This window comes from Narcine bancroftii, chromosome 2 (assembly GCF_036971445.1).
Source record: "Narcine bancroftii isolate sNarBan1 chromosome 2, sNarBan1.hap1, whole genome shotgun sequence".
NCBI lineage: Eukaryota > Metazoa > Chordata > Chondrichthyes > Torpediniformes > Narcinidae > Narcine > Narcine bancroftii.
Window position 1 is genome coordinate 57,668,883 of NC_091470.1, and position 12,749 is coordinate 57,681,631.

The following is a 12,749-nucleotide window of genomic DNA, read 5'->3' on the forward strand; positions in this document are numbered from 1 at the left end:
GACTTCGTCCGACACAACCAAATTCTACCATGTGGTCGCCGCCTTGGACCAGGCCACTGCCAAACGTGTGCTGCACCTTGTTCGGTACCCACCCGCTGAAGACAAATACGGGATCATCAAGCAAGTGCTCACCGGATCCCTTGAACTATCCAGGCATCAGTGAGCCGCTCAGATGCTGCACCTCGAACCCTTGAGGGACAGGTCCCTGGTGGAGCTGATGGACGAGATGCACGCGTTCATGAGTAATCAACCAACTTCCCACTCTTTGAGCGAATTTTCCTTGACCATCTGCCCGACGACATCCGGCTGTTACTGGCCCAAGAGAGCTTTACTGACCCGAGGAAGGTTGCTTAGAAGGGCCAAGTGCTATGCCTCGAGTGATTCCCGGAGGGCTCGGCGGTCCAACAGGTCATGCGGCACGGGCATGACCATGCCAAGCCTGCCCCTAGCACTGCGGTAGAACACCCGGCCCCTGCAGGGGCCACCAAGAGCATAATCAGGGTCACGGCATCCGCTCTAGGCCTCTGCTTCTATCACCAGCGCTGGGGAGCCAAGGTTCGGAAGTGTCGTCAGCCCTGCTCGTTCCAGGGAAATGAGCAGGCTGGCCGCTGTTACCGGCTGTGGCGGCTGGCCAAGGACTCAGTCTTCGACCGGCGCTTCCTCGTCAACACTGGTGCCCAGATCAGTGTCATCCCGGCCACAGCCATCGAGTCCAGGAACCGACCTCGAGAACCTCCCCTCCATGCGGCCAACGCAACAGAGATCTGGATGTATGGGAACAAGACATTCCATTTCCAGATCGGCCGGCAAAAGTTCTCGTGGAGGTTCACCGTCTCATCCCTTCCAAACGCCATCCTGGGTGCCAACTTCCTCCTCACCCACGGCCTTCTGGTGGACATTCGAGGTAGGCGCCTGGTAGACGCCCAGACTTTCCAGGCCATTCGCCTTGACGCCTCACGCACAGAGCAGCTTCAGATGGCCACGATCAGCACACCCAGAGATGAGTTCCAGTGAATCCTGGACGAGTTCCCGGCCCTCCTCAGGCCACATTTCTCTGCTGCCTCACCGTGCCACTGGGTGTTCCACCACATCCCCACCCAGGGTCCGCCAGTTCACGCCAAGGCACGCCGGCTCCTGCCTGACAAGCTCCAGGTGGTGAAGGAAGAGTTTTCGCATCTACTGGAGCTGGGGAATCATTCGGCGATCCGACAGCCCATGGGCCTTGCCGCTCCACATGGTCCCGAAAGCCTCCAGTGGCTGGCGCCCCTGCGGAGACTATCGATGGCTTAACGAGGCTACAGTTCCTGACCATTACCCCATCCCTCACATCCAGGACTTTACGGATAACCTGCATGGTACAAGGGTTTTCTCCAAGATTGACGTGGTGAGCAGGTATCACCAAATCCCGGTGCACCCTGAGGACATACCCAAGATGGCCATTATCACCCCTTTTGGCTTGTTCGAATTTCTTTGCATGCCGTTCGGGCTAAAGAACGCCGCGCAGACCTTCCAGAACCTCATGGACTCAGTGGGCATGGACCTGGATTTCGTCTTCAGTTACTTGGACAACATCCTCGTTGACAGCAGGTATCGGGCGCAACACAAGGCCCACCTGCGCACCCTCTTCTACCGGCTGGCCGACTTCGGCCTCACCATCAACCCAGCCAAGGGCCAGTTCGGGAAAGAGTCCATGCAGTTCCTGGACCATACCATCACAGCCGAAGGAGCCACACCCGTTGCTACGAAGGTCGCCGCTATCAAGGAGTTCCCACCCCGGACAACCTCAAGGGGCTGCAGGAGTTCGCAGGTATGGTCAACTTCTATAACTGATTCATCCCAGGAGCTGCGCGCATCATGCAGTCGCTATTCGCCCTCATCACAGCCAAACACAAAACACTCACCTGGACCCCAGAGGCCTGCAGTGCATTTGAGGCCACCAAGGATGCCCTCGCGAAGGCTACCATGCTTGCCCACCCGCACACCGACCTGCATATGGCACTCTCTATCGATGCCTCTGCCACAGCCGTCGGCGCCGTCCTGGAGCATCAGATGAATGGACAATGGAAGCCGCTGGCATTCTTCAGCCAGCTTCTCAGCCTACCAGAGTGCAAGTATAGCGCCTTCGACCGTGAGTTACTGGGCATGTACCTGGCGGTGCGGCATTTCCGCTCTTTCTTTCAGGGGAGGACTTTTACCATCTTCACTGACCATAAACCCCTTACTCAGGTGCTCGCGATATCAAAGGATCCCTGGTCGGCCCGCCAGCAGCGTCACCTCTCCTTCGTGTCGGAGTTTACCACCGACATTCAGCACAAGGCGGGGAAGGACAACATGGTCGCCGATGCATTCTCATGACCGGCCATCTGCGCGCTGACACCGGCCTCAACTTCAACCAGCTTGCCTGGGACCAGAAGTCCGACGAGGAGACGCGAGCCTTCAGGACTGCCATCATGGGCCTGTGGTTCCGAGACCTCCCGATTCCTAGTGGCAAAGGCTCCGTCCTGTGTGATGTCTCCATGGGCACCCCACGGCCAGTGGTTCCCCAGCAGTGGCGCAGGCAAGTCTTCCATCACATCCACAATCTTTCGTACCCATCGATCAGGTCCACGGTCCGTATGGTGGCAGAGTGGTTCGTCTGGCATGAGCTGCGGAAGCAGATCACGGGCTGGGCCAGAACATGCATCCATTGCCAGATGTCCAAGGTACATAGGCAAACCAGGGCGCCCGTGCAAGAGTTTGAGCACATCCGGTAACAGTTCAGCCACATTCACGTGGAAATAGTCAGGCCCTTACCAGTTTCCCAGGGCAACCGTTACCTGTTCATGGTGGTAGACCGCACCACCACTTGGCCCGAGGCGATCCCGATGCAGGACGCCTCCATGGACTCCTGCTCCCGAGGGCTGTTGCACGGTTGGGTCGCCCGGTTCGGCGTTCCGAATCACCTCTCCAGCGATCAGGGCACCCAGTTCACCTCTGCGCTCTGGGCCCGGGCCCACTTGGACTCCTTAGCACCCCCTCCGCCATCCAGACACGGCACACAGCCATCTTACATCCCCAGCGAGCTGCACTCCACAGAGACCTTACGAGGGGCCGTACAGGGTTGTCCAGCGTTCAGGGTCTACGTTCACGCTGGACATTGGCGGCAGGCAGGAGCTGTTTACTGTGGACAGGCTGAAGCCAGCTCACCTAGTCCCCACCGAATCAGTGATTGTGGCCCAGCCCAAGAAGCGAGGTCGCCCAGCTAAAAAGGACATTGGCACCAGTTCTGGGGGGGGGGGGGTGGTGCTGTATGGCGGCATGCCAGTAGGCAGGCGAACCGGCCCCACTTGTAATCCACGCGGCGGGGCAGACGGCCAAAATGGTGTCATTGGGGGTTTCCCCTTCTTCTCAGCACCGGGCTCAGAAGCCCGCGCTGGGGGACTAGGTGACGCCTGAGTGACGTCGGCGCCCCCCAGCGCGGTTCTCAACCATTTCTGTGCTGGGAGTATAAGTCCAGCCCAGCAGCCAGCAATAAACCAGTTTTCTGCTCACTGAGCTCAACCTGTCTGGTTATGTGTTCTTTCTGTAGCAGTGTAGCTGCTGCTACAGTAAGGTGTAAAACAAATCTGCATTTAGTACCATTTAAAATATAACAGATTGAATGATAGGTTAAATAGCATGAAGTAATAAAATAATTTGATAATCAAGCTTATTCATATTCAAGAGGTCAGATTTGAAAGTCTATGGAACTTTAAATAATAAATTAAATTCACATATAGATCAAAGGTATCATGAAACTTTCCTGGATTGTATTCACTCGAGTTCAGAAGAATGAGAGGAGATCTTATAGGAACATATAGGATTATGAAGGGTATGGATAGGATAGATATAGGAAGGTTTTTTGAGCTGGCCGGAGAAAATAAAACGAGAGGACACAGTCTCAAGATTCGGGGGAGTAGATTTAGGATAGAGATGAGGAAAAATAGTTTTTCCCAGAGAGTAGTGAATGTTTGGAATTCTCTAACCAGGGAAGTGGTTGAGGCTGCCTCATTAAACATATTTAAAATTCGGTTAGATAAATTTTTGCATGATAGAGGAATTAGGGGATATGGGAGAAGGCAGGTAGGTGGAGTTAGGTCATGATCGTATTGAATGGTGGAGCAGGGTCGATGGGCCATTTTTGGCCTACTCCTGTTCCTACTTCCTATGTTTCTATGAAGGGAGGAAAATATAAAAGGAAAGTTTCATGATGCTGTGCAAAGCAAAAGAAATTAAATGATAAACTAGGTCTTGGTGTATAGTGAAAGCAAATTATAATTTGATGTAATAGAATTAAACATCAGAATGGAGATGCATAAATTCAAGAAAACTGGAGCAACACACAAAATGCTGGAAGAACTCAGTGGATAAGGCAGCATCCATGGAAGGCAATAGATGGTCAATGTTTCGAGCCATTATCCTTCATTGGGAATAGCAAGAAAGGAGCAGAAGCCTGAATAAAATGGTGGGGTGAGGGGGAGGAGCATAGGCAGGCAGGTGATATGTGAGTACAGATAGGGGGGAAGAAATGGGAGAAAAATTAAGAATTTAGGAGGTGATAGGATGAAGAGACATGGATAGGACACGCAAATATTTGGAACAGCACGTTATATTCCATCTTGGCAGTTTCCAACTAGACAGCATCATCATGGAATTCTCTAATTTTTGGTAACCTCTCCCATTCTGACACCCCCCACTTTTGCTTCCCCTCATCTCTGTGGCCCAATTTCACCTTCTCTTTTCCTCTTTCCCCTGCCCGCCTGTCATTCACATGTTCCTACCTCCAGCTCCCCACACCCTTTCCTATCCTTCTATCAGAATACATCTTCCTCAGCCTCTTCCTCCTATCACCTCCTGACTCAATTTTTTCTATTTCTTCCCCCTCCCATCTCTATCTGAGACTCATATGGTTAGTGTGAGCAGTTCCTTTGGTCATTCAGCATTCTCACTGCCCATGGGAAGAAGCCTGGTGATGCTGGCTCTGATACTCTTGTATCTCTTTCCAGTTGGAAACAGCTGAAAGATGCTGTGTGCGGGGTGATTTTGCCACTTATGATCCTGTGGATTGACCTCTGAGCCACTTCTCTGCAGCAACCATACAACACTGTGATGCAGCCATCCACGATAGGTCATTAGTTAAGTGAATTCCAAGGAACTTAGTTCTCTCCACTGTCTCCACTAGAGTTGCTGATGTGTAGTGGAGGGTTGATCCTGGTCCTCCTGAAGTTCACAATCATCTCCTTTATCTTGTCCAAGTTGAGACTCAGGTTGTTACTCTCATACCATCTCACGAAATTTTCCACTTCTTCTCTGTAGTGTGACTCATCGAAGTTGCTGATGAGGTGTGTCATCTGCAAACTTGATGACATCGTTTGAGCTGGATCTGGGATGCAGTTGTGGGTCAGTAGTGTGAACAGGAGTAGGCTAAGCACTCAGCACTGAGCTGAGGCAGTGCTCAACATTCTGCGGACAGTCTGTGGTCTTTCCATTAGGTAGTCCAGAATGCAGTTATAGAGAGGGGTATTGTGTCTCAATGAGAACAGCTTCTCCACCAGCCTCACAAGTCTCAAAGTAAGCGGTAGGCCATGCGTGGTTGAAGTAAGGAGAAATTTCTTCACTCAGATTGGTGAATGACTACTGTGGAGAACTTTAAAGGTTAATTCATTGACTGCATTCCGAATAGCGAATGATAGTTTTTTGAACATAAGCAAGTTATTAGATAGTGGGATAGCACAGGAAAATTAATTTTGAGATTTAAAAAAACAGCCTTTATATTACAGTGCAGGCTTATGGGACCAAGTTTTCTTCTATAAAATGGCATTCAAAAAGTAACAGACTTTTGGGCAATAAGGTAACAAGCAACAAATATGGAACATCTGGAAAACAATGGCTATCATTGACTTAAAAAGTAGCAATGTGTAGAATATTAGTCAAAGATCACCTTACTTTATGAACAGTAATGTGCATTTTTTTGGTAAAATTAGGTGCTTATGTGTCAAAGGAGTCCTTTCATGTTTTTCAAAGTCTGTGTGGTGCAACAATATAGGCACAATATTATAGGTACATTATCATTATTTGGCTGTGCTTTTAAGCCCTATTTTTAGCACCAGCATTAACTCGTCCATGTTTATGCCTCACTTCTTATCCATCTAGCTTCCTTCAAATAATCCAGAAGTCTATGCTTTTAGTCAGCTATCTTTGGCTTGGGCATCATATCTCTATTTAATTATATTCCTCACTGTCAAAAGACAAAGGAGGAAAAACCCAACACCCAACCCCAACCAACCAATTTTCCCTTGCAACCACTGCAACCGTGTCTGCCTGTCCCGCATCGGAGTTGTGAGCCACAAACGAGCCTGCAGCTGACGTGGACATTACCCCTCCATAAATCTTCTCCGCGAAGCCAAGCCAAAGAAGAAAGAAGATATTCCTATGGAACTCCTTAACATATCATATCATTTGTTGCTCCAGTTTTTGTTTGGTGTAAATAAAGTACAAAGCTCCCAAGATAATTGCATTGTGGAGCAGTGCAGTGCACAAAAGTGCTGGAGAAATTCAGAAGGTTACACAGCATCCATAGAAACTGAGCCCTTCTTCTGCAATGTTGAAAATCAAGTAGATTCCTGAAGAAAAATGTGAGGGGAAGGAACATAGACTAACAATTCCATCAGCCAGCTCCCCACCATGACTACCAGCCCCCCCACATCTCCATCAGGCACACAAAACTCAAAACGGTCAACCAGTTTACCTATCTCGGCTGCACCATTTCATCAGATGCAAGGATCGACAATGAGATAGACAACAGACTCGCCAAGGCAAATAGCGCCTTTGGAAGACTACACAAAAGAGTCTGGAAAAACAACCAACTGAAAAACCTCACAAAGATAAGCGTATACAGAGCCGTTGTCATACCCACACTCCTGTTCGGCTCCGAATCATGGGTCCTCTACCGGCATCACCTACGGCTCCTAGAACGCTTCCACCAGCGTTGTCTCCGCTCCATCCTCAACATCCATTGGAGCGCTTTCATCCCTAACGTCGAAGTACTCGAGATGGCAGAGGTCGACAGCATTGAGTCCACGCTGCTGAAGATCCAGCTGCGCTGGGTGGGTCACGTCTCCAGAGTGGAGGACCATCGCCTTCCCAAGATCGTGTTATATGGCGAGCTCTCCACTGGCCACCGTGACAGAGGTGCACCAAAGAAGAGGTACAAGGACTGCCTAAAGAAATCTCTTGGTGCCTGCCACATTGACCACCGCCAGTGGGCTGATATCGCCTCAAACCGTGCATCTTGGCGCCTCACAGTTTGGCGGGCAGCAACCTCCTTTGAAGAAGACCGCAAAGCCCACCTCACTGACAAAAGGCAAAGGAGGAAAAACCCAACACCCAACCCCAACCAACCAATTTTCCCCTGCAGCCGCTGCAACCGTGTCTGCCTGTCCCGCATCGGACTTGTCAGCCACAAACGAGCCTGAAGCTGACGTGGACTTTTACCCCCTCCATAAATCTTCGTCCGCAAAGCCAAGCCAAAGAGATACAGGTGGGAGGGTAGTAGAGAAAGAAGCTGAGAAGTGATAGGGGGAGCTGCAGGAGGCTAAGAAAAATAATTATCTGGTAGGAGAAGGTGGTGTGAAACTGGAGGAAGGGAGACAGAGGGATAGACCAAGGGAGGGGGTTAACAGAAATTGGAGAAGTTGATATTGATGCTTTATTGTTGGAGACTGGCAATACAAGGTGTTGTTCCTCCAATTTGGGAAGAACTTGGCAGAACATGAGGCAATGGATGGACATGTCAGTGTGGCAGTAGGGTGTAGAATTGAAGTAGTTGGCCATTAGGATGAGCTTGCTGTTGCAGCAGACAGGCTATCTCCCAATCCTTGTCCAGTCTCCCCAAATATAGAGGAAACCACATTCTTATGTTACACTCACATGAGAACATAGGAAGAGGAGGAGTTCTCCATCTGGTCCTTCAAACCTATTTCACTCTTCATCAGGATCAGACTGCCAATTTCCATATCCCTTGATTCCCTCAAATACAGAAATCTATCAATCTCTATTTTGAAAATGAACTGAACAACATTGCTCCATGGGAGAATTTTTTTCAAATATTCACTACCCTTTTTGAGTGAAGAACTTTTTCTTCATTACAATCCTAAATTGTCTAATCCTTATTCTGTGACACAACCCTTAGTTATAGGATAACATCCTGCATACCTCTGCCCTGATATTCTTGATACATACTTGGTTTTTCAATATTTCAGACAGAATTTTTGTGTCTTCTGTGAAGATAGATACATAGTTGTTTGACTCCTCCACTATAAGAACACATAACTCCTACCCTCTAATCTCGCCATCTTCACCTATGCCTCTAATAGCTCCTTACCCTTCTCATCTTAAAATTTCCATAAAACATCAGCTCATCCAAAGCTCCTCTGACATTGTTGCTTATCCATTCTTCTTTGCTTTACTTACATTGGTTCCCATTCAGCAGGACCTCACATTTCATCTTTCACTTTTATATTTAAATCTTTTCCTTAGAGCTGCTTTCAGGTGGAATAGCTAGGAGAATGAGGCTCTGGAGCCGGCTGCGGGTGTGTGCGAAGCGACATTCAGGTGGCAGCGAGGTGCTCTTCTGGCACCTGAAAGGTCCGCAGCGGGAAGAGGTGCTGCAGAGTAAATGCCAGCTCCTGTCGACGGTGGCTGTAGTCCTGCACGCTTTCAGGTGCCTAGGAGGAGCGCTCAGAAGCGGAGAATACACCTACCCAAGGAGGGTTGGGTAAGTACTCCTTGGTTCAGGGTTCTCCACTTTCAGGTGGCCTCCCAACAGCCGCATTCAGGTATTTTAGGCAGCTTTACGTTGGGATATTCTGGCCACCTGAAAGTGGCTAATGTGTTACATCCACATCACTCCCCCAAGCTTGCATTTGGGGAATGCTGTGCCACAAATATTAGCACTACTGCCGCACAGCTTCAGTGACTTGGGTTTGATTTCAACCTCAGGTACTACCTATGTGTCATTTTTACGTTCTTCCTGTGAGCAGGTGTTATTTCTGGTTTTCTCCTATGACCAAAAGATCTGTGGGTTGTTGGGTAAATTAGCCATAGTAATTTACCCTTTGATACAGCTTAAAGGCAAATAAATATAAGGATCCTTGATGGGAGAGCATCAGACACAGATTTACACATAGGGGTTATGATGGGATTGCTCCTCTAGCAGCCGACATGGACCAAACATTCTGAATAACCTCTTTCTGTGCTGTAAAAATTGTGTAGTATCTTCAACTCAGATAATGCTCTGAGAATTATGGTTCCTCCATGACATAGCTTCTTGTGTCTTTGATTTGCTTCACCCACTATTCAAAACTTACCTTCAACTACCTAAACTCTGTTATTCCTTTTTCCTTAACCACTTTCTCTCTCATCTTTATCTCTTCTTTTACAACACTCCTTGAAAAGTTTGACCAGTGCACAACCCAATATCAAACTTGCACTGATTACATTGGACAATGAAAATTTTGCTTCCTGAACCACTTTTGAGTTTACTTTATGGATTTTGGGCTGATTATCATGAAAATCACCTTAACTTTTTCCTATCGCTTACTGTTTTTTAGATATAACATATTTTTGTTATTTCCTGTCATATTCTGTCTATTTCAAGCTTTAAAAACCATGAAGTGGATTGAAAATTAATTTTCTACATTCACCCTTGTACATCTTCCTTGCTGACCTTGGTGCAGTCAGTGATGCACATGGTGAAAGGTTTCACCAGGACATTGTGACCATGGGAAAGCAGTATCAAGGTAACTGGAATCCATTAATGCTGACCATTATTGTTGGACACTGTCACAAGAGGCATCAGATGCTGAGTACAAACAAAAATTTTTAGGTCCGTTGAACTAACACAATATGTCAGTTATCATTATGTGATAAAACATACTAAATTCAAGAACAGTTAATTTAATGTTTCTCCAACTTCCTACGTGACATAGTAAAAAATCTGAAATTATCTTTGTGTTAAACTTGAAGTTGTTTATCATAATTCCCATTTTTTTCAGGAAATAAACCTTTTGAAAAAATGTTGTCCAGTGTTATGTTCCTGTGATGGCTAGCAAGATAAAAAAGTATTCCTCTAATTTTCCTCTCGTTGAATTTATGATTGCACTCTTCCCTCACCATCTCATGGTGGATCCCATCTACTTATTTATTCTTTCTTGAGTTCATGGTGGGAGTTTACATCCTCAATTTCTGTTCCTACTAAGACTTTTCACCCTGTTTCTTTTAGTCTTCACTAAAATCTTTCATCACTTTTCATCTAATGAAGGATGATTGAAACCTTGATTTGATTTCTCTCTCCAACGTCTCTGAGTACTTCCATTGTTTGTTGATTTTATTTCAGATTTCCAGTATTCACAGTATTTTGTTTTTGCATGGTTACTGTTCAATACGGAACTCTTCCACTTTTACCCTCATAATTCTGCTCTTGATTCTTGAAACTCTGCATATGTGGGATTCATACAATAATTTTGCTGTGCTGGGATTTCTTTTTCTTTAATTATTATTGTGGAATTCCCACCATGTTTTTTTTTCCCCTTGATCAAAATATAAGAGATAAAATGAGCATACAGATTGTCATCCTTTTTAATGCACATAGGGCCATGCACATGGAAACATCATAAATGTTGTAGGAGCTCAAACCAAATGAGCACCTGTCAATATCAGTTTGACCTTCTGCATGATGAGAAGAACAAGTGTTCTTCTGCTATGTCTGATTTGGGTCTACTTATTTCATAACTTAATAGCTTACATCCTGTTTTTAACACTTACTCTCTTTTGGCCCAAATAAATAGTTTTATTCAATTCAATTGGGCCTTTGAATAAGCAGACATGGACTTGAAGCGTTCTAATGCAATCAAAAGAGCAAAAGAATTTTTCGCAGCATAATTGAAACTAAAAATGTTTTCACAATGAATGACATGATTTTAACTACTAACCTTGTGTCTTCCTCTAATTTTGTAGTGGCCAAGTTTCCCATCTGCATGCAATATGAGTTTATCCATTCTCTGCAGAAGTTGCCCGATAGATACACAGCCGGGCTCGGTCCCCTGCACCCACATTATTTTGTCTCCACGAATAGTTTTATTGGTTGAAACCGTTAATTCTTTATCTGAGTTGGTACTCTGACCTGCCAGTGCTCCATCCTCAAAAATGCCACTTTCATGAAGGGCAACGACTTCTTGCAATATTTTGTCCCCGATTTTATGCCCCAAGAAGTCATCCACAAAACATAAGCCGTATTGATTCATGCAAGGTGCTATATGCTCTAACACCAGCCTCGATAAATTGATTCTCTTATTGTTTGTAGTTTTGGGACAACGATGTTTATTGCGAGTATCAGATACCATCCACGAATCATATTTTCCTTGATTATTAGCCATTTCCTTGGAGCTTTTTGGCGATTCATCCTCGGAATCTCTTCTCGGTTTGTCGCTTTCGAAACTATTTGAATACTGTGCGACCCCTTGGTTCAAGGGGTCCAAAGAAGGATCTCCGTGCAGTGCTGGCATTTGGCTTGGCACCAGTGGAACACTGCGAACCGTGCTGGCATGTTGCGAGCTCGTGTTGTACGTGTCGAACGACATGTCCGCGTGTTTCTTGACTGCTTGGGAACAGAGGCGTTTGCGGGGTGGTTCCGCGCAGTCCCAGTTCGCCGGGGGTGCGCGCCAACCTTCGCATTGGTCCTGCTCCCCCGACGCTTTCGCGCACGAGCTGCCAGGAGCCCCCGGCCCGCTCGAGCTGTCAGGTCGCACCAACGGCCGTTCGAGCCCAGCCGCGCGCTCAGCTTCCCGACCCAGGCCGGCTGCGCTGTCACTTTGCCCACGCTGTGGAAGCCCAGTCGCCCCGCTGGCGGGTCCTGCCGCGACCTGCCTCCGTCGGCGCGTGGTGCCAGCTTCGTGAACTCCGGGCTCGGATACGTTTTCCATGGTGCGTTTTCTCTCTCTCTCTCCGCTTTCAATTCTGGAGCATGTTAACAAGTCGCGGATAAACTTGCTCGCCCTCCCTTGTTTGCATTGTGTCGTTCCGTTTCCCTGGTCGAGTTCGAGCCACCAAAGTGAAGTGTATTGGCGCTGCTCTTCAATCCCTCGCGATCCTGCGCTGCTTTCTCTTCCTCGAACCTGGTGCGCGTGCACGCAGCCGTCTCTGGCGCGGAGCAACCGAGGTGCCGTTCGGGTCCCAGCCGCGGCTGTGTTGCTTTGTCCACACCCCGCCCGCACCGTGTCATCGTGTTCAGCTCTTCCCCGGCACCGGCTGGAAAGTTCCGCCGATTAGCTGACCCAACCTTCGCCTCCTGAAACACTTTCTCTCCGTTTCCCATTGCCCGAACGATAGGAAACGAGTTCACGAAGTTCTCCAACTGACTGCGGAAAGACATGCATTATTGGCCGGGTTTGGACCAACTTTTTCTCCTTGGCGAAATGAATCGTTCACTTTTTGAAAGAGGTGTACTGGGTATGAGCGTCACCTATCAGGACCCCCCCCCCCCCCCACGCCCACCCCCACCTCCATATCTGACTCTCTTGAAAAGGTGAGGAGCAATCAAAATTGTAGGATCCAGCTACTCCCCAAGTGTTATTAGGGTGAGATCTCCTGAATTTAGACCATCAGAGCCTGGTGATAGGTATTGACATGTCTGGATGGCATATGACTTGGAGAAAATCACAGATTATAGTTTC

At 47.8% G+C, this 12,749-nt stretch overlaps 1 protein-coding gene across 1 annotated transcript in view; it reads right to left on the reverse strand.

The window, feature by feature from the left end:
* Positions 1 to 12,304, reverse strand: part of egln3 (egl-9 family hypoxia-inducible factor 3) — a 64,945-nt gene extending 52,641 nt beyond the window's left edge. The window contains exon 1 of the mRNA XM_069916749.1: positions 11,010 to 12,304. Coding sequence (XP_069772850.1) covers positions 11,010 to 11,999 — 990 coding nt within the window. The 5' untranslated portion in view covers positions 12,000 to 12,304. The remainder of the gene's footprint in view (positions 1 to 11,009) is intronic.
* Between the last annotated feature and the right edge of the window lie 445 nt (positions 12,305 to 12,749).